General features: G+C 40.1%; 1 protein-coding gene across 2 annotated transcripts; it reads right to left on the bottom strand.

The window, feature by feature from the left end:
• Positions 1–170: 170 nt before the first annotated feature.
• Positions 171–21,279, bottom strand: rhpn1 (rhophilin, Rho GTPase binding protein 1). Of its 2 annotated transcripts, none has more exons than XM_082511263.1 (15): positions 20,762–21,279; positions 17,918–18,033; positions 13,225–13,353; positions 12,584–12,659; positions 12,132–12,209; positions 11,835–11,959; positions 11,207–11,373; positions 8,411–8,598; positions 8,172–8,328; positions 7,501–7,626; positions 7,156–7,350; positions 6,996–7,072; positions 6,757–6,903; positions 6,137–6,289; positions 171–5,660 (listed from the first exon to the last, which is right to left on the bottom strand). In XM_082511263.1, exons 1-15 carry the CDS (start codon positions 20,873–20,875, stop codon positions 5,448–5,450), a joined length of 2,061 nt encoding a protein of 686 aa, XP_082367389.1. In that variant the 5' UTR covers positions 20,876–21,279; the 3' UTR covers positions 171–5,447. The 2 variants fall into 2 exon arrangements, with proteins under 2 accessions (XP_082367389.1, XP_082367390.1); XM_082511264.1 differs by having other exon boundaries at positions 171–5,657.
• Between the last annotated feature and the right edge of the window lie 1,599 nt (positions 21,280–22,878).

Below are 22,878 nucleotides of genomic sequence, written 5' to 3'. Positions count from 1 at the left end.
ACTGTGATGTAAGCAGAAGAACATTGTTCATAGGAATCCAATTAAGTAATAAATCATCTTCAAAACTGTAACCTGTTTATATAGTCAGCGTTCTAACCAGAAGAAAAACTTTAAACACAATACTGAGGCAAACAGGAAAGTCTTCACAGCCTGGATTGTGACTGACCACTTATTAATGATCAGTGTGGTATCATTCCATACAACTGTTACTGTACGTTAGAGTTCACATTAACCAAATATTTATGACAGATTTTACTTATTTTTTTAACAGTGATGGAAACATTTCACGTGTGTCCTTCCTTTTGACACATAACACTGATGGATTTATCAGAAACTTCCATAATAACACCCTTAACAACAGTGCAGCAGAGGTGGGCAGTCTCTGCATAAAATGACATAAACATATATTCTGGGCCTAAAGTGGAACTTTGCAAGTGAGGCACCAAAGGCTCTGGTGCAGAATTTAGAAATAACTGAAAGTAGAAACGAGTCATGTACAAAATTGTTTTAGCTTTACTAGATTTACTTTCTTTACATGTAAGCTGTGGGCAGGTAACCTGTGCTGCTGCTTCTGAGGTTTGGTATGCTTTGTGGATGTACTCAACTTTACCCTGTAGTATAAGAGCAGATATTACATAAGCCTTTGTGGCTGGTTTCAAACCCTCCAGCCAGAATACAGCTGTGTAAAGGTGGAGTTTGATAAGTGATACTAAAGAGAATACTCAGCAGACTGCGCTACACTGCATAGGAGCACTTTGTATTTGCTGATATTTATTGAGTTGTATGAAACAATGCAATTGAATGTACAGATTAATTTTAATCGATACAGCTTCAATTCACAACAGTAACTTTAAGGTGCTTTATATTTTAAGGGAAAGACCACCAATCACACGACCCCCTATGAGACTGAAAACAGCTGAATTCAAAGATTAAAAGCTGTGGCTCAATGCATCATGGTTCTATGATGCGTGCTACTGCATGTGTTACAGTAAATGCAACAGTAAGAATGGCAGCAGGTCATTATTCACTTTTATTGTATTTATTTAAGGAAAAAAGTACTGTGCAAATCCCCAAATGCAGTATTAGGGATGGTCACATATTCAGGCAAAAACACAAATTCATTTCTCTTAAAAACAGTCAATTCCAAGCATTTACTCAAATGTACACACACACACACACACACGGAAAGCCAGAGAGGACATAACAAAAAAAAGTATTTGGGTCTAATCACAATAAAAAGATTTAAAAAGTATTTTCAAAGAGTTCAAATCTATTTTTCTAATGCCATAAACAAAGTTTTTGTAGTGATAGAAACACATAGTCAACAGACATAAATCTATGTCATTGCAAAATAATGCAGTGCATCTGCAGGTTGCAACACCTTAAATTTAAGCTGGGAGCTGTAAATACAATTATAAAGCCAATTTAAGACTTACTTAATAATCACACAAAAAAGTACAGACAAGGAAAAAAATGAATTTCTATTAACTTAATCTCAACTTTTACTAACTCCAAACGAAACAAGTTAGGCCAGCGTCTCTTCAACAGTCAGCAGTGGCTTCTGGCCCTGGCAGATCCCCAAAGAAAGCAGAATGGATTTGCACGGGGTGGCTGTGATTGTATACCGACTAAATGCTAATGACGTGTTAGGATCGGGGATCGGAAGTTAAATGTAGACAGTGAGAGAAATGAATCTAATGTTGAAGGCTTGTAATGAGTAGTGACACTTTGATGGTACACATTTTAATTCACATAATAGGGAGTGACTGAAAATTCAGAAAAGCAGGTTTGGGATGAAATGAACCAAATTTCTAAATCTAGTCATGTTAAGTCAAAGACAGCAGTTGCTTCTGTCTAAGATGGTTATGTCAAACAAGGTTGGGTTGTCTACGTGAATGAAAATGGATCTCTTGATGAGCCACTATTACTACCGAACAAATTTGAAAACAGCTGATGTTGGCTAGAAGAAACTTTTCTGACTGAACTTGGGTCGTTTGGTGTAGAACCGCATTCTGCCATAAAACTGGCTGGATTGGTATTTGTGCAGTGCTAAGTGTTTTGCTGAAAGTGCAGCTGGCCCTAAAAACTGCCATTGAAGCTGGCAAAGGGTGTCAACGTAATTGTGCTGTTGGGCAACTGTGGAGATGTGTGTGGTCACGTTTCTCAGTGGTTTCTGTCTGAAATGGCTTGATCCCTAAGAAACAGGGTGTTATGGATTTGAAAGCATCAGAAGTTTAACTTATCAACATTGTGTGCAAGTAAACCAAAGCCGTGCAGCAGCAGTTCATCAACAATAGGTAGACTGCTTGAGGAGCAATCTGCATTTCCTGCATATAAATGTGTAATCTGAAGGAAAGGAACAAGATCTCATACTGCAGAAAATCCCATCTGGTTTCCATTTGTAGTCAGAGCACTACTGATCAAACACATCTGACCACATAACTGCATGCAACAATGCTTGCAGAGAACGGAAATGCAATGATAAGACCACTGAGTAATACTTTCTGACAAAGATTTAGCTTTCGAGTGAAGGAAGATGGAAGAAAATCATGGCCTAGATGTACACTGGCCTTACTTAAGCTGTGAAAACAGAGAGCTGAAATCAGGTGCTGGATTGTAGCAACGTTCTTTCATTTGAACCAGTTTCCTACAGCACCTGAACTGATAAGGGGTGTGAGTATATTTCCCATACATCCATCCATCCATCCATCCATTCACTTCCGCTTATCCTTTTCAGGGTCACGGGGGGGTGCTGGAGCCTATCCCAGCTGTCATAGGGCGAGAGGCGGGGTACACCCTGGACAGGTCGCCAGTCTGTCGCAGGGCCAACACACAGGGACAGACAACCATTCGCACTCACATTCACTCGCACATTCACACCTAGTGGCAATTTGGATTATCCAATTAACCTATCCCCACAAGCTGCATGTCTCAGAAGACAGACATGCTATATTTCATAACATGTAATTGCTAAATTTTATTGGGGCTAAACACAGTACAGGAGAATGCTCAACAAATACAAATTAAGCAGACAAATATAACAAGTAGAATAGGGAAAGTGTATCTGGAAACCTGCTGACAATGTGAACTGAAATGTAATGGAAAAAATAGGATGTAGAGAAGCATATTTGGTAACTCAGTGTCTCAACAGGGAATTAAAAAATGTTTCAAAAGCAGGATGGAGGAAAGATTATCTGGCAGCCTCGGGTCAAAAACAGGTTATCAAGAATGTTCAAACACAGGATGGAGAAAATGAAACTGTTATCTCAGTTCCAGAAACTGGAGTAGTTGATGTTAGTGAACAGAGGAAAGAAATTAGCATCTCTGTGCTAACACAAGTGGAGAAAAGTAAATGTTAAATGGACTGGTTGTTATATAGTGCTTTTCTACTATAGCTGAGCAATCAAAGTGCTTTATACAACGTACCTCGTTCATGTCTATTCATACAAGCAATTTTTTCTATGCTTAAGTATTTTTCTTTCTATCTAACATTCATACTCTGGTGGATGCACGAATCATGGTATCGCATCTCGAATAGTCTTCTTACTGTCAAAAGTGGCACAAAAGTTGCTAATTTCCAAAGGAATGTGAATATCATCATTGTGAAAGAAGTTGTCAGACCTTTTAAAACTATATTTAAGATTTTCTAGACGAAACAAGACTCAGATAAACACTAATTTTTGCTCTTGTCCCCTCATGCTTTCCACACTCATGACTATGGACCGTCATGTCACAGTGAACACGACAAACTCAAATAACATTCATTTTAAGCTGGAACAAAATGCTACTTCAAGTTGTATCAAAATTTTACAAAAAGTTCAAACAGCATTGATTTAAAGAAAGAAACATTTTCTCAATACAGCTCTTACAACTACAGATGCAACATTGGCTGTTTCTAACATACAGTACAGTGGCTGGACATTGTTAAACACAGTGGACTTTGATGTAATCACACCTCATGTCATGCTTTTCCTACATGATCGCTCTCTATCACATTTGACATCCAAACACACATCCTCTCAATGTGAGTACATCATAGGCATTATTGTAAAACCTGAAACTACATTTACAAGATATTTGTCACAGTGCATTCAAAATACTAAAACTACATTAGAAAACAGAGCAAAGTTCAAGTGCTTTAGTCACCTAGAAATGATAAAACTAAACATAAAAAAATGATCTAAGGATTAATTCCAACATGACACTTTTAGTAATAAATCCAGGTTGAACTGACTGTCTGAAATAATCCTAATCTATTAAAAACTGAATGTGCTTTCTGTCAGAAGTGAACAGATTAACCGTTGGAGGCCTTCAGTGGTTAATCACAGGTGACTGCTGGTCTATTCGGTCCCATCAAGAATACAGTACAAGAAATTTTGTGCTTCCTTGCTAATTCTGCTCTATCTTCTTCAACGATTATTAACATTTAGAGAAGCTACTTTCAGCTGTATTTACAAGGGATCATCACAGTGGGTAGCACCACATTGGCAGGTTTTTACACCAGATATCTCTTCTGACGCAACCCCAAAGTAATTTGTGTAAACCACTACACTCTGACAGAAGCTGTTTTTTTTTTTTCTTTATTCTTACCAAATAACTTTGCCAGCTGTATCAGGCAGAATTGTACAGTGCTTGAACACTTAAAGTGTGTCCATAAAGAAGGGTACTGTACAGCTGTCAGCTTCAACACAGCAAGCATGTATGTTTGTAAAGCCTTGAAATTAATTAAGAAGAAGCCTCAGTTCTGTTATTTTGCTCCCTTTATACTTTTGTGCTTTTATTTTTGTAGCTACTGCACTTATATGACATAAAGCTCATTGAAATTCTACAAATGTAACTTTGCTAGGCCCTGTGGAAAATTTGCATCTATTTACTCACACACTTACTGACTTTATATACATTGCCACCACATTCTTCCTAAACATGCAATTTAAATTCAAAGTCAGGTTACCCCAGTGTAGGAACTGGGGACACTGTTCAAGGCCTGTACAATGTAGACAGTCCCAAAAAGTGAAGCCATGGTATCTTGGATGTGGGCAGTGCCATATTGTGCTGCTCATTTGCAAACAGATCCTTCATAGTAGTGACTTCAGGTGAGAAATTACAGACATATTTCCACTATCGACTTCCCTACTGCGCAGTCTCTGTTAGAAAGATGCCAGGACACAATTCTGTGATACTTCAAATTCACTTTTGTACAATGGGTAAAAGTAATAAACATCACATTTCAATGATTAACTGACGAAGATGTCAGATATGCTGGAGTGTGCAAGAAGAACCTGGCACAGCACGTGTTCCTTGACTATACATGTTTTTTCTTTTCCTTTGTCCCAGCTTTGCATCATCACCTACCTCCTCAACTCAGGAGAGGCTGTTTCTTTGTGTCTGCTGTACTTGTACCGTGTGCTCCGCTGCTATTCCCTGAGTGATTCTTCTGAAGTCGTCTCTTAGTACATGGCCTCAGTGTCTCGGATGCTTCCGAACGACAAACTGAAAGCGCTTCCAAGTCTTTTTGTGATCGTGCTGCCTTCCCTCTTTTTCTTCCTGTTCCAGTTCAGCAAAGAGGCGGAGCTCTGGCCTTTAGCCCCAGACAGCAGACGATGCCGAGTGTTTTCTTTGTCGCTGCACAGCGACAGCATAACTGCCCTCCTCTCCACCTGCTAAGAAACAAAAAAGCATACACACAGGTACACAACCACTGAAACAGCAGCCAAACCCCACAGATATTTCCACAATTTAAGGAATCAAAGAAGAGACTTTCAGTTTTGATTCAAAGGTTTGAAAATAAAGTATTGCATTGACCTGAGCCTTCAGGCTAATACTAGGTTAGTATAAAGATGGCTCAAATGTAATCAAATGACAAACACTCATATTCCCTTGTTTCAGCATTTTACAGGTGAGGGGTAAAAAGCATCCATCAGAGAGACAGAAGGGTAAATTCTGAAAAAAGGTCACTGAGCACGGCCTTTTCATGCTGCTTATGCTGGAAAAGGGCTAGACATCCATGGAAAACAACAAAAAATAAATGCCACCAAAAAGCTTTGCAACAATTTATTGTTCTCTACGTCTCTACGAAGGAAGTTATCTGAAATCTACATGCTTATGAATACCCTACATAGCTCATACACATATTTACCTGTGTATCATGTGAGTGTAATGTGACCACACTGATCTCCACCCCTCTGTCACTGCAGCTCTTCAGCATGTGGACCACCTCACCATGTTTGGCCCACTTACAGTCCTTTCCATCTACTGCTACTATGTAGTCTCCTTCCCTCAGTCCAGCCTCCTGAACACATCATGTAACATCATTAGTTCATCTTAATTACATGTTTTGACCTCATTTTTTTCATGCAAGTATGCAGGCCCGCAATATATTCCCACAATGAAGAAGGAGACAAAAGAAGGAAGTGTATTGCATTTTGTCTCCTTCATGTCCATCACAACTCTTTTCTAAATAACAAATGAATGGCTCTTTTTTGCAGTTAACTACTTAATCAAGTTCAATTCAACTGTATTTATGCAGCGCCAAATCACAACAGTCACCTCAAGGCACTTTATATTGTAAGGTAGACCCCATAATAATACAATAAGTAGACAGGAAAGCAGGTCTTAAAATATTTAAATCTTAGAATCAAACTGCAAATCAATTCCTTTTGAGAGGATAAAAATAGAATAGAAATAAGACTACAAGAATACAAGAGAAGATCTTTTCTTCTCACAGAATCTTCTCTAGATGTGCAGGGTATATCTCACCTCTGCCCAGCCTCCAGGCACCACTCCAGCCACCAGGACAGGAGAGTCTCCTCTGAGCGTGAGCCCCAGTCCTCCTTCTCTCTTATTCAGGCAGATCACACGCATCGGGCCCCAGCGAGCCCTCGCACAGAACACTGACAGTGGACCCTAGAGCATAAGAACAGGAAACAATTTTAATGGTTACCTAACCTGGGTAGGTATCTGCCAAGTGTGTATTATTTCTTCCCTGTGGGACTTACCAGTCTTTGGAAGATATCAGTAACCTTGACTGTGGAGAAGTTGGGTGGAATGACGTCTGGTTTCTGGTGGGTATGAGCTGGTAAAGAAGCCAGTTAGTCACTATGATTTAATCAAACAGAAAATGTAATCACTGACTTTACGATTATACGTGACACTCACACTGTATCTCTGGGGCCTCTGCAATTTCATCAAAGTCGTCCTCTCGGTCGAGCTCTGAGTATTTGTCCAGGGAACGTTTGTGTGTGACAGAGAGCACATCCTGCAGGATATCCATCTTTCTCAGGATCTTGCACAGACTGTGGACACGCATGGCCTCCTCATGTCTGATTACAGCACGCCGCAGGTGGGCCTTACCTTCATGTAAGCAGAAATTATTATTAAAAAAATAAAGGTTTCAAAGAATGGGAATATAACTATTCAAGTTATAACATGAGCATTTTGGTTCATTTTCAAGATGCTTGCACAACGCAGCTCATAGCAGCTACGTGATGAATACAAACTCACCAAGTTTTCGTCTTTTTTCAGGATCTTGAAGAACCTGGCTGAGTTGTGGCCCAGCAGGAACACTGGCATGGCACTGAAGGAAGGCCTTCTCAGCTTCCTCCTCCTCTTCCTCCCCTCCTGCCAACACTATGGAAAAATATATACAGCTAAGATCTGTTTAGAAATGCTAATTAGGTGAGCATTATCTCTGGAAAAGAATACAATAGTTAGGTTTATTGGGTAAATCACTAGAAATGTCAGTTTTCTTCTTCAAAACACAGTGCTTTTGATGCTGCATAGGTGATACACAGGACAGAGGTGTACTCCATAGGTGACAGAGGAAAACAGCTTTGTTGATGAATTTGCCTCATTAGGCATTAACAGACTGCTGACAAGATGACAAGCACAGACAAGATAACGTCGCACACTGCCCGCTGGATCAGTCTGACACCACTCTCACACCACCAAGAATGTCAGTCTTTGATAAAAAATATTACATTACAGTCTGTTTATAAATTAGCAGCAAAATGTGTCTTACGTATGTAACAAGCTTCAACTTGATTTTAAGACTTTTTAAAGACACAAGTGTACTGCTTTAATTCAAAATTAAATATAGCCAAGGCAGAAGGTTATCTACAAAACAAGAAGTATGAACTCTCCCTAATGAACATGTGAGTAAATTTTGTACTTACACATGTGGTCGCAGAGTGCAACAGCAGCGTAGTAGTGGGAGAGAGCGCGGAAGTGTTCAGATTTTACCTGAACCATGGACACCCATGAAAATGGCACGTAGTCCTTCATCAAAGGCTGTGTCATAGTCTGCTGCACTAACAAGTAAACATCTGACACCTACAAAAAACACACATGCATACAGTTAAACATAGGGCATTAAGGGTAATAACACAAACAAAGCACATATGTATTTACTCACCCGTGCAGCCTCCTGTGCCAGCCGGAGCTGGGAGGTAAAGTGCGTGTCCTGTGTGGTCAGGGTGATGCGCTCAAACACACACTCCTGTACCTGGGCAAGCATGAGCCGCACCAACATGCAGAGTGATGGACTACTCATGTCCAGACTTGGAGCGTTGGAAAAATTCTCTTTAAGATAATTAAATGCACCTACACATTAAAAAATAAATTAATTACCAATTAGCCATGTGAATTCAAACATCCTGATATCAATGTTTATTATATCAAAAGTATATAATAAAAACAACTGAACAAAAGCTTTAAATTTACAGGATTGGGTACCTCAAAATCATCAATAGCTGATTATAAACAACAACAAAATCTGTTATATTAATGGCAATCTTCTTGTTTTGGCTGCTCCTTTTAGGGATTGCCACAGTGAATCATCTGCCTCTATCTCGCCCTATCCCTAGCATTGTCTTCTGTCACAGCAACCCTCTGCACGTCCTCCTTTGCTCCTCTGAGGTCTTCTTCTTTTCCTTCTGCCTGGAAGCTTCATCTTCAACATCCTTTACACAATATATCCACTATCCCTCCTCTTTACATGTTGCATTCTTCTCTGTCACTCCTGACTTACTCATGCAATATCAATATTTCCTATTCTTGGTACCCTAACACATGCGTTCTCTAGATTCAAAAAGACAACAGTGAAGCTCTTTCTGACCTCCATCAATACTCTCAAAGCAAACATTGCATGTGTAGTTCTTGCCACGAAGCCAGACTGCTGCTCGCTGATCAAACCTCTTCTTAACCTAGCTTCCACAACTCTTTCCCTTAGCTTCATGTACAGTGGGGCAAAAAAGTATTTAGTCAGCCACCGATTGTGCAAGTTGCCCCACCTAAAATGATGACAGAGGTCAGTAATTTGCACCAGAGGTACACTTCAACTGTGAGAGACAGAATGTGAAAAAAAAAATCCATGAATCCACATGGTAGGATTTGTAAAGAATTTATTCGTAAATCAGGGTGGAAAATAAGTATTTGGTCAATAACAAAAATACAACTCAATACTTTGTAACATAACCTTTGTTGGCAATAACAGAGGTCAAACGTTTACTATAGGTCTTTACCAGGTTTGCACACACAGTAGCTGGTATTTTGGCCCATTCCTCCATGCAGATCTTCTCGAGAGCAGTGATGTTTTGGGGCTGTTGCCGAGCAACACGGACTTTCAACTCCCGCCACAGATTTTCTATGGGGTTGAGGTCTGGAGACTGGCTAGGCCACTCCAGGACTTTCAAATGCTTCTTACGGAGCCACTCCTTTGTTGCCCGGGCGGTGTGTTTTGGATCATTGTCATGTTGGAAGACCCAGCCTCGTTTCATCTTCAAAGTTCTCACTGATGGAAGGAGGTTCTGGCTCAAAATCTCACGATACATGGCCCCATTCATTCTGTCCTTAACACGGATCAGTCGTCCTGTCCCCTTGGCAGAAAAACAGCCCCATAGCATGATGTTTCCACCCCCATGCTTCACAGTAGGTATGGTGTTCTTGGGATGCAACTCAGTATTCTTCTTCCTCCAAACACGACGAGTTGAGTTTATACCAAAAAGTTCTACTTTGGTTTCATCTGACCACATGACATTCTCCCAATCCTCTGCTGTATCATCCATGTGCTCTCTGGCAAACTTCAGACGGGCCTGGACATGCACTGGCTTCAGCAGCGGAACACGTCTGGCACTGCGGGATTTGATTCCCTGCCGTTGTAGTGTGTTACTGATGGTGACCTTTGTTACTGTGGTCCCAGCTCTCTGCAGGTCATTCACCAGGTCCCCCCGTGTGGTTCTGGGATCTTTGCTCACCGTTCTCATGATCATTTTGACCCCACGGGATGAGATCTTGCGTGGAGCCCCAGATGGAGGGAGATTATCAGTGGTCTTGTATGTCTTCCATTTTCTGATGATTGCTCCCACAGTTGATTTTTTCACACCAAGCTGCTTGCCTATTGTAGATTCACTCTTCCCAGTCTGGTGCAGGTCTACAATACTTTTCCTGGTGTCCTTCGAAAGCTCTTTGGTCTTGGCCATGGCGGCGTTTGGAGTCTGACTGTTTGAGGCTGTGGACAGGTGTCTTTTATACAGATGATGAGTTCAAACAGGTGCCATTCATACAGGTAACGAGTGGGGGACAGAAAAGCTTCTTACAGAAGACGTTACAGGTCTGTGAGAGCCAGAGATTTTCCTTGTTTGAGGTGACCAAATACTTATTTTCCACCCTAATTTACGAATAAATTCTTTACAAATCCTACCATGTGAATTCATGGATTTTTTTTTCACATTCTGTCTCTCACAGTTGAAGTGTACCTCTGGTGCAAATTACTGACCTCTGTCATCATTTTAAGTGGGGGAACTTGCACAATCGGTGGCTGACTAAATACTTTTTTGCCCTACTGTATGGCTCACCACCTTTATCCCTCTCTGCTCATGCTTAGCTACAATCTACAGAACACTGCCTTGCAGTCTCCTTTATCTTGCAGTTTGCACATGCGGCATAAGGGTTAGTATGCAGTCATTGTTAACCCAGACCCGACAAATTCAGAATGAAAAATTCATTTTTTATGATCTGCATCTTTGATCTGGTCAAGATTTTACATCAGCTGCACTTCCTGATGCAACCCTCCCTATTTATCTGGACTTGGGACCAGCACTAGGACTATATTGCCTTGTGCTGTTTTGTGTAAAAAACAAGCCCCTCGTATTTGAAGGCTCACAAAACGAGAAATCAAGTATTTTGATGTATGATTTTGCCATTGTGCTACCTGCAGCACGCTGAAAAGCATCTATAGCTCGGTCTATGCCAGCTGTTGCAGAGCGGTCCTGTCGTGCTCCGATCTGCGTGTACAGGGCTCCGATGTTGAACAACACACTTCCCTTCTCGAAGGCCAGCGCACGCTGACACGATGGAACGCCAGTCAAAGAGTCATACCTGAATGACAAACGAAAAGGGAACCACCAATGAGCAAAGCCCCTCCAGAGTTTAAGCTGCTGGAACAAAAGTTTCTATTAAGCTTAAGTTTTTTTTTTTTACAGTCATGGAATGAGACACTGCCATCCATGCTCTGCTTCATAATTAGCACCTTCAAGCTCAACTAAAATTTGTAGCCAACCACTTAGAAACATAAATGAGATTTTAATTCTGGAAAAATGGTTTTATAGTCACATTACATAAATCTGTCCCTGGAAAACAACTATTGAATGCTTCGATTTTCTCCTGAAAGAGAGAGCAGCAGTAAGGCACCAGGATGTAGTAACAACACGGCTAAAGTGCACATTTAAAAAACTGTTCCTTTGCCCATTTTTATTTTACTGCATATTGCACATACTGTAAAATGCATGTTAATGATTATGATAACCCTTCAGTATTTAAATTATGCTATCATATAATACCAGTGGAAATGAACACCCAGATTCTTCTGAGCAGAGAAGAAGCGTTGATCCAGGTAGTACAGCTGATTGTAGTACTCCATTAGCAGCTCCAGACCGGCCTGGTTTCGACTGGGTGTACGCATGGCCTGATTGAATAATCAATAAACTAAATGTTAACACTCATTTAATGTCAGCTACAGACAGCCTAAAAGAGACATCAACTTTAAATAAATCAATACTTTTCATTCCACTTGTTTTTCTACCCATGATGAGCAGAATGTTTACTCTGGATCAAACTGTATGGGTGAATTTATTAACCTGTCTAAGTTCCATAAGCTCTTTGATTTCCTTGTCATAGAGAAAGCTGTCCTCCCCGTAGTGCTCACATATGAAGTCCTGTGAAGGCAGACAGAGACACGGTGACAAAAGAATTATCTTCACGTGTCCACATGAAGATGATTTTGGTTATTCTTCCATACTATCTGGAAAAAGGAAAGCAAATAAGCACAAAAATATGATATTTCATCAAACTACCCATCTGTGTCAAATGTTTAGTAATGAACAAGTAATGAAAAGAAGTCAGGCCAACTAATGTAAATTAGCATAAAAATATAAACACTGCTTGTAAAATAAGCTTAAAAACATTGATTCAGTAACTTTTATTAGGATACATTTATTGCAATAATCTTTTACTCAAACACAAGTTTTTCTTGAAAAGAACAACAAACTGGATAAATAAAGAGAAGGAGGTAGATAGATGCTGACTTCACCTTGATAGCAACAGTGACATCCACCTCTTTGGTTTCTTTTAAGCCAAGTGGGATCATTGGAACATTGACAGCCTCACTACAAAAAGAAATTAACAGAGGTAGTGTAGGTTTCGGCAATGACTGCTGCTGCCATCTGCTTGTTTTCAAAACCAGCGAGCACTATTCTCAGTGCTTCATCCTGCTAATCAGAAAAGCTAAAGCCAAGCAGTAAGCCTGTCACCCCCCACAGTTACCTACTGCCATTCACAATAACAACAAATGTGCACACTGCCACCACAGGGTTATTGACTATACTCTAATCAGGGGATTTTTCCCTCACACGATACGGAGCCGTGGAGGCAAAAATCTTATGGCTGTGACAGAATGCATGACACACATGTGGATGCTTTTTTCCTTTAGTCTGTTTAAATAAATGTGACTGAAACCCAACTTTGACTTAAACCCCATCCTATTATTAAAAAACAAAGATAACATTTCTAAGGACTGGTCATCACAAATATCCAAGTACAAGGAGGTTATACACCCAGTGCCAGCGTCACTACAAAACTATAATGGATGCTTGTTTTCCCCAATTATAATGATCATTAGTCTAATAAGCACGGCCTGGAATTAATGGGACAAATACGCATGCATTTGTGCACCTGTCTGTCTGGTAGACGTCCATGCTGCTGTTAAGTTCCTCCAGCTCCTCTTTGAGCAGCTGCAGGTTGGAGTTGACAAAGCTGAGCTCTAGAGCCACCGTCTCCTTCACCTTGTTGTTGGTTGTCGCCCTGCAGAATAAAACACAAAGACGTCCAGGTGTTTTGTTTTGTTTTTCAGTTCTCAATACTTCTTTGTGGGCTTTCTAAAAACAGTACTTGGGCTGATTCCTAATCTGCTTTGTCGTAGAGCCCAGTATCACAATTAGAACAACACAGCTAAAAACTGACTTGCTACTTTCATTCAGTATTAGTGGATGCAGCAAACTTTTCTGAGAACATAAATTCAGGATGGGGTGAAGGCAAAAAAAAGCCTCTCTTTAATTTATGCAGCTCTCTCCACCTTCTCCTCCCTCTGTCAACCACTTTCTCCGGTTCACCCCCCAAAAACAATGAGAGGGTCGATGACTAATGCCAGCTCATACTTCTATGGGGTACACAATGTTCCCAGAAATCTGAAGCATCTCTAGTTTACAATGTTGTTGTTTAGAAAAGTGGTAGAGAATTCCTCCATTATTGGTCCTAAACAGTGCACAAAATTATTGGGACTTTGCAGTCATAAAGACATTCTATCCATGAAGGAGAGAAATGCATCAAAATGGGCACTGTGTCAAATTCACAGAAATGTAGAAGAAATGGTTGAGTTTAGATGAACTGAAAAAATAAAGGCCTGCAACATCAAATTTACTTACATTTCCTCTGGCCCATCTATCCACCCCATCTATTCTGTATCTTGTTTTAGCGGGAAATCTGGTGTCAGTTTTGTTTCTACAAACTCCACGTCGCCTTGTTTTCAAGTTATCGATTTCACAAGACTTTCAGAAAACTTACTCTGACTTTGAGAGTGAGGTCACTGAGATTCGAACTCATCCAAGATTTTCAGTAGATGCACCTGTGGTATGAATATGAATACACTGTCGCATTCTGGAGTTATCATATTCAAAAAAAATTCAGAAAAATAAACCTCTGACCTCGACTTTGAGGATTCAAAATCCTCAGATATTTCTAGGAGATACATCGATGATATCAATTTGTAGCTCCTACGTCGCCTTGTTGTTGAGTTATCACATTCACAAGCTTTTCAGAAAACTACCCCTCACCTTTGACCTTTAGGTTGAGGTCACTAAGACTCAAACTCATCCGAGGTTTTTGGTAGATGCACCTATGGCATTTGAAAATCCTAGGTGACTTCCTTCTTGAGTTATCACAAACTTAGGTGTCCAGCCTGCCCAGCTGCCCATCTGGAGGGATGACTACAACACCCCATCAGCCTTTTATGGCTGAGCGGTAAAGAGCTAAAAAAAAAACATATGTTTGAGTGTTTATCTTGAAATAGCACTTCAGCTTCAGTTGCATATACCTGTTACCAGAACACTCACATCACTTTGAATTTGAAAAATTTGTGGCATTTTTTCCATGTTATCCTTTAACACATGACCAATCTCAGTTCAAACACACAACTGAAGCTCACTTTTGAGGACTTTTTAAATCAGGTTAAGCTTTCCAGTTAGACCACTTCAGCTTCACCTCTCTCCTCATCTGTCACTGCCTCTCCCAGTCTCACACACACAAACGCCGATATGTAGGATCAAGCCAGGGCCAATCTGATTAGTCAGCATTAAAAAGGCTGCCAAATATCCCCTTCACACACATCCACTTACACACACAACATGCTGCAGCTCCGGAAGGGTAACACAAGTATTTCTTGCTTATGAGATGAAGAATCAGAGAAGTTTAAATGTTAGAAGTTTTTTTTCCTGTCGCCATAACACATTTTAATTATTTTAAAAGCACTAACCAAAGCAGAAACAGAAAACAATGTTTTGATATCATTAAGAACAAACTGATCGACAAAGTCATTAAAAAACTGAGCAATAGTCCTTGTCACATGACCTGTAAATAGTGTCTCTGTATGTTTTTACTAACTTGTGTTTAACACCAACCTGCCAGAGGGTCTGCAGATGGAAATTAGCACAAGGCTATAATCTGGCATATTTACATTTGTTTAAATGTTCATTAATATCTATTGCCCCTCTTTCTAAATAAATAAATGAAATAAATTATATAAAGCACCTGTGAGATAAGAAAAATATCTCACATGCAGAGATATTTTGCAGACCTCTGGGGTCTGCATGGACCCCTGTCACTGGGATGATGTTTAAACAACATTACAGCCCCTCAGCTGAGCTCCTACATGCAGCACAAAACATGACGTCTTCATTAGCCAATCACAAACCCTGATTAGTGACACCCCCTCCCCTGTATTTAATTAGCATCCCAAACCCCCCTACATACAAACACACACAAACATCGACTCCCACACACCAGCACTAATACCATGACACAGTTCCACAACAGTTTCACAACAAGTGAAGTGCAAGTGAAAGCTACATGTTTTTGTGTATGTGTGTGTTCATGTGTCTATGTGTTCCACTTGACTGGAAAAAGAAGGACAGAAAAAAAAAAGGTCTGACAGCACCAGACAAATAAGTGGGGGATGAGCTTGCCAGAGCACCGCTGGGAATCTCTGCATGGGAACAGGACGGGGGCAGACACAAAGCTAGCTGATTACAGGCTGACGGGTTGTGTGGGGGTCTTTGTCTATGTGACCGGGCGTCCCAATAGAACGGGAGAGAGTGCTTGTTTTATATCCAGTAAACTGAGTCATCACCTTTCGGGATAAGAGCCTAAATAGGTCAAATGTGGAGCTAGGGAAACATTGAAAAGACAAATAAAAATAAATTAACACCCTGTTACACAGTAATTACTTTAAGGACTGTTTCATCATTTGAAACATTTAGAAAACAAAACAGCAACAGCCACTGCAGTCAGGCCACTCAAACTGGCTTGACTATGAAATAAGAATTTGCAAATAGAACGACAGATAGGGCATCAAAAGAGTAATTTATTAATCTCATACCAGCTGTGGTTTTCTACACTAACTAAACTTATGGGAGCATTTTGAAGCATCGTAATAATACAATAAAATAATACAGAGTACAGAGTAAATAAAAAAGAAAGAAGAAAGCTTTTTTTCAACTTTACCAGTTGTTGCAAAAACAAGTCCTGAGACAACAGTGTCTGTCTTAAATTAAAAACATGGTTATTTTGATTAGATTAGATTTTAATGCGGCACCACTGAGGAAGCAGAAAGGAGCTCTTTGCTTTAATTAAGTGGCTCCTCCTACTCCTCCCGAATAGTCCTGGAGCAGCAGCATGTCCCATGTCTTTCCAGAGACTTTTGCACAGCGGTCTGCTCATACTTTAAACATTCTAAAACTGCCACGGCAGAGGTTTAGAGCAAATGTATCCACATACTTCATGCATATACTCTGAGGCTCTGTACTAATTTACCTCTGAGTGGGCAATAAACATGGACGTGTTGAGAATGAGTTGAGGAGACAGAATATAGAGGAGAGCCATGGAGAGACACTGGACAAAGATGATGCCAATGTCCTCGGAGACAAGACCTTGATGCTATGTGAACATTTCATTTTTAACTTCGTTCACTTTCCTCACCAGTAAAACTCTCTGGTTTGTGTGAATGACAACTGGCTGCTTCAAGACACAGGGCCAGCAGTTCAGAGAGTTGGGAGATTAGCTTCAGTGGTGCTCATGCTGCCAAAGTATGCAGTGTTCACTCACTGTTTTGTTTGAAAAAAGCATTAATACAAAAAAAGCAAATATTTGCACAACAGGGAGGAGATAAACCAGCACAAGCACATAAACAGCCATATTCACACACAGTGAACACAAACAGAGCTGTAAAACTGGGTGGTGCTGGTGTGTGTGTTTCTTTAGGATGGGAGTGATCTCTGACCTTTTCCCATCAACCGACTGAACCAAAAATGTGAGGCAACTAACAAAGACGACAACACAGATGGCACCTGAATGGCATTTCTCACAAAATCAAACAGAAAAAGTTGCTGTGTGATGAGTGAATATACATTATATTTAAAGCAACTGTGATACAGCTGACAAACACAAAGCTTCACTATTTTTTACCCATGGGATTGGAAAAGCAGCTCAACACTACAGCACTGCATCACTTATTTCCAAGAAGATTCGTGTCCATTTTTGCCTCTCCAAACTGTGAAACAGACACGCATGCAGATGTTGCATTACTAGAAGGAGGAAATAATCTATTTAAAGCCACGAATTCGGTAGTGAGAAAAATGTATGAAGTACATTCCAGGGTCCTTAATCATCAAAATTGATTAAGCTAGGCAGCTAATATGTATATACATATAACTGTTAATGTTAATAATGTCTGTTAAAATGCTTTTCCACGATTATGTTCATGTTGGCTTGAAATAAAATATCTTCCTCTGCCGTTACTGCAACTTCTGTGCGCATGTACGTGAAATGGACACCGTGGACTGCTGTGTCTATTTCAAGTTCTATTGTGATATCAGGTTGCAACCACCCCTACCTATGGGAGTAAGCTAAAGTTCCTGGAGAGAACATGCAAACTCCACACACACGATAGATTCAAACTCAGGTCCTTCTTGCTGTGAGGCAGCAGTGCTAACCACTGCACCACCGTGCTGCCCTCGTGTAACATTACAACAGAAAAGTAATTAAAAATAAAATAAGAATTGTGCGTGCAATGTTCTGATCCGTCGCAATGTCTCACCTGAACAGGTTCTCCGCTCCAGTTCTCATACGCATCTCCTTGTTGATCTGCTGGTTGATGCGAGCCCGTCGATGCTGCAGCTTACTGCGCTGAGTCTGAGCCAAAGGATCACAGCCCTGCAGATGAAATAAAGAAATGGAGGAGGTAAAAGAATTACTGAATTACTGAATGACCAACTACAAAAGTTGCATTTCCCACAGAATTAGACTATCTTAATTAATCTACTCACCGGCAAGAAAGCAAACCCTTTTCCAAGCAATAGCGTAAATGATGCTGTATGTTATAAGGGTGTAAAGGTTATGGGGTTATCGTTTTTATCGGTAACTCGGTTTCCCTGGGTCTTTCAATTATGTTTTATGATTAAATCTTCTATTTTTTTGGTACCAGTACTGGTTTTATTTTTGTTATATTTATCCGCGACACCTTAAAGGCCGGTCCATGAAAATATTGTCGGACATAAACCGGTCCGTGGCGCAAAAAAGTTGGGGACTGCTGCTCTAAGAACAACACAGATACTTCCAGACACCAGTTTAAAACCATCCAGTTGACTACAGGATGAGAAACTCAAGCAGCTGACTAATATCAAAGATAGCAACAAAAGAAACTGGCAAGTGGACCAGACTGTAAAGAAACACGATGGTAAGGGCATGTGAACTTCCACTTATATCGTTATCAAGTCCCTGTATGAGAAACACTGGAGTCTGGAGAGGAAGCTGAATGATATCGAGCCTTAGAGAAACACAAAGTGGAAGGGTCAGGGCTGGTTGAGTTAATGAATTTGCAAAACCGGAGCAAACTGATGTAGTACCAGTAAATCCATCATGGAAGCTGCTGAAAAACCTAAAACTTAAAAAAAAGACAGCTACACTAGACTACCAAATATACTTGGTGGCTGTTAATATATTTTGGCAGTCTGCCCAAGAAAACACAGAACAGCTGTGCAAATGTGACAACATTACTTCATGCTGTATGATCTGAGTAAGAAGTACTGGAAGCAGCTGGCAGACTTACAACCAGCTAACTAATGTTTTCCCCGATGGAAATTATCCTGTCCAAAAAAAAAAAGAAACCGTAAGAGACACAGCCACAGTGGGGATAAGATTTGATATATCGAAAATAAATCTCAAACAGACTGCGGCGCAGTGAGAAATTACTTTTTTTAAGCCTTCCTGTTTTCACATGACACTAACCCCAGTTTTACCATGGCACCATGGCATGTCATTACTGCCAGTGGAGAGCAGTCTGAAAGAATTACTTCGCACTACAAACCCAGTATAGCATAGAGATGATGGACGTGACAACACGTGAAGGTCATTGTGACTGCTTAACATGATAATACTGTGCCACAACAAAGCAGAGGACATACATTCTCTCAGAAGATAAAAAACTTTAACAGGATCTGTACATGTGTTTGAAGATTTAACAGCTTTTTAAAATCTTGCTTCAACAGAGGCAATTTGCTCACAATACTTTAAGAACTGCCTCACAGCTGGTAATTTGTGTGCTCACTAAAACCAGACATGTGTCATACAGTACAGCACACTTTCACACTCTGAGGTAAACAAATGTACAGTTACATGACAGATGGCGGAGCTGTACTGTAAACAAGCTGAATACTCCCTTTTTCTTATGCCCTACTGCTCCTTCCATCTTCTTCTCTATCCCTCTTCCAGGAATCTCAACAGTATATAGTTGTTATGTTTGTCTCTCTCTTTTTCTTCATATATCTCTTTACCTCCCAGTAAAGGAGTTTGTTTAACATGCGCACATCAAGTAACCCTCCAGTGAACTGAACTGATCTCCCACGACAGGGCAGGTTACAAAGACTGAAAATCGTACTTCTGATTGCTTTGGTCACTAACAGACTGGTGCACGGAAGATGCTGACTGTCTGTAAACACTTGCTGTTTACTCTCCAAGCGTTAGAGAAACTTGTGAAAATGTGAAAAACTGCCAACAGGAGGCAAAGAACATTCGCCTTCAACAGTGAAACTTCTGCCTGACTGCTGAAAGAAACACATTTTTAAAAATTGCAATTTTTTTGGAAGGCAAATGCTCACTCATTTTGCTTCTTGCTTTTCACAGACAACTTGGCAAGTAGTTTGGAATTGTTTGCAGACATGTCACAATCCTCCAGGTACACTACTTGCAACCGTGGCACCCAGCTAATGACTAAAGCAACCACCAAGAGGTTTTTGGTACAACACACTATTATATACATACAGTAAGCAAAGTAACTACACACTGCTGTTAATACAGCATGCATAGATTATATATCATCTATTATTTTTTTATTGGTAAAAGTGATAACTAACAGTTTGGTAAATGTATATTCTGTGATTTACTTATTTGTTACATTTTATTTAACAATGTCAGGAAAGCAATGTTTCAGGGGATCCTGATGTCACACAGTCTCATAAAAATAAATAAATTACAGACTAATAATTTAACAGTGGTATACGATCAGCACTCTGTGAACATCTACACGAAACCAAGGTATATGTAAATATAGAGCTAGATCAGTTCAGCCCTTCTCTGATGTATTGGGATGGTCACTATGTCAAAACTCAGAAAATGTGGTCAGCGAAAACATGTGCTCTTTTTCCCAATAATGTGGGTATTATCCCTGCTGCTAACTTTCTTTGTTCCCTAAGTTAAAGTTTACATTTGCCAATTTACATGATTATCGATGACATTCAGGTTTCATGTTCTTTAGTTTTAATTACAGGTCCAATAAGATCCCCATGTGAAGCCACACAGCATCATCTCGTGGACTGTATTCTAATTTTACTTATCCAGTATTTTTTTTTTATTTGAAATGAATGTAAGAGTGTGGGTGTCTGACCTTGCGGATGCTCCCACTGTGGCTGCCATCTGTGGGTAAAGTCGACGGGAATTCGTCGTCGTCGTCAGAGGGACCGTCTGACAGGGACATCTCAAATTCTCTGCAAAGATTCATGTCAGCATTTTTATTACACTCAGGCACGTTTAGACGCACTTCTCATACACCACCGCACTCTTGGAACAAGACTCTTAGCTTAACTCGCCATTTTAAAACGTAAGTTTTATCCCAACGTAAACAAAACAAAAATATCCTCCCCAAAAAGCGTTAATTTGGCTAACATTAATCCTTGCCTTATCGCTGGCTCCTCCATCGTCAAGCTACAATACCGGCGATCAAAAAGTCTCTACATGTCTCCCAACTTTCCCACCACTTTGTGAATTTCCAAGTAAGCGTACTACTCCAAAAACAGTCAACCGCAGATTAACTTTTTTACTCCTGAAAACAACTAAGCTTTCGCTTTAATGTACAACGTCGTCCGCACGACTCTTCCCGACGTGTGTGCAGCTGGGAGCGCTTACTCACAGAGGCGGGCCGCGAATGTAGAAGGTAGCCAATCATGTTGCAGCTTCTAAGACGGGCAATACATGAAACAAATCATAGGGGAGGTTGGGACGGAACAACGATCCGAGGTGACCAATTGCGAGTCGCTCGTGGCATCTCCCATACTCCGCGAGTCGTTTCTATGGTAACGGCAGGGCTTTGGCTTCTGTGTGTGGGCCTCGGAAAGATTACAGAAGCTCCGCCTCAACCTAGGACTGAAAACAATTTTCCACATTAGATCACTTATTCTGTTATTCATTGTCTCCGTGCTCTGTTCTGCTGTTGTCATATGGCAGCGTTTTTTGCCTTTTTAAAAACTTTTTAACTTAGAATGTATGTAAAGTTCATCAACAGGAAACACTAATAAACAGGTTACAACATAGGTTACAACAAGGTTACAAATAAAAAAAATATTGAATATGATGTAATAAGTTGGGTTTCATTCTGTAAATGGTGATAGAGTTTTTGTTTTATACGCTAAGTCTATATCTGAAGAAGCCACGGCAGAGAAGAAGTGGGTAAAAAGCTCAATATTGCATGTAACAAAACATGCAGCAAGGAAGGTAAGCCAGTGCTAAGGTGGCTTAAACATGCATCCCTCCTAATAGTCAGCAGGGGGAAAATCCTCTCGATGGGTAGTAGTCTACGGGAAACCGAGGCTTTTCAGCACTTTCCTGGTGGGTTTATGGCCTTGAGGGGTCTTTACCCTTCACAGATTTGCCGTAAGGCAAAATAAATTTTTCTTAAAACCATCGTCCAGCGGATGTCTTTTTAAAAGATTGTTACCAACCAAAGTGTATCAGTGAAATAGGCTTTTTAAATATAACTGTTCTGTCTGTTATTGGTTTATACAAAAATGAAAGAACAAACATAATTTTAATAATAATGCTTAATAATAATAATGGTAATAATAGTAATAGTAATAATCGTAATAATAATGCTTTTAATAAGCAGTAACACATGAAAGGCAATCTTGTTTGTTTATTAGTCACGAGAGGATGTCACATAAAAACAGATGAAAGGGGCAAAATTGTGTGCCATAGTCAGAGGTTAAAGTGGGCATGTTTTTATTTATTTGTTTTGTTTGTTTGTTTTGCTACTACATTGGAATGACTGTGGGTGTCCATAAGTTGTGGTACTTCAGCATCTAGCTAGCCATGCAGAAGAAGAGTGAGCATAAGTGTGTAATTTTTTTGTGTCAGGACATGTATTTCACAGGGAGAGAAAAGAAATAGAGTTAAATTTACTTAGACATGGAGCAAGGTAAGAAAGCCAGAACTAGAAAGGAAGAAGAGAGGTTAGACTTAAAGGTAAGGACTGCTCAGTGGTGTTTGATAAACTGGAAATGTAAAGCTTATATTTAAGTACTCATGTATTTAAATACTGGGTCTGTATATGTGCGATTGTGTTTTTCAAGTTGTGAAACATGCTGCAAAAAAACAAACAAAAACAGCATGGATTTAAACCAAAGAACAGTGTGTGACTAGCGCACAGTGGCTGTAGTCATGGTCAGAGTTTGTTACATAAAGGGTAGCAGAGATGAATTTGAAGTTAAGCTGATGATGTTCAAATTCATT

Source organism: Aulonocara stuartgranti (genome assembly GCF_965226115.1).
Source record: "Aulonocara stuartgranti genome assembly, chromosome: 17".
Taxonomy (NCBI): Eukaryota; Metazoa; Chordata; class Actinopteri; order Cichliformes; family Cichlidae; genus Aulonocara; species Aulonocara stuartgranti.
Note: the sequence above shows the minus strand (reverse complement) of the source record. Positions and strands in the feature narration are given on the sequence as shown.

Coding starts and splice junctions, on each gene's coding strand:
- rhpn1 (XM_082511263.1), bottom strand. CDS start 20,875: ATGAATCTTTGCAGAGAATTTGAGATGTCCCTGTCAGACGGTCCCTCT. Junction 12,660..13,224: donor GACGTCTACCAGACAGACAG/GTGCACAAATGC, acceptor TTCTTTTTGTAG/TGAGGCTGTCAATGTTCCAA. Junction 11,960..12,131: donor AGCTTATGGAACTTAGACAG/GTTAATAAATTC, acceptor TTATTCAATCAG/GCCATGCGTACACCCAGTCG.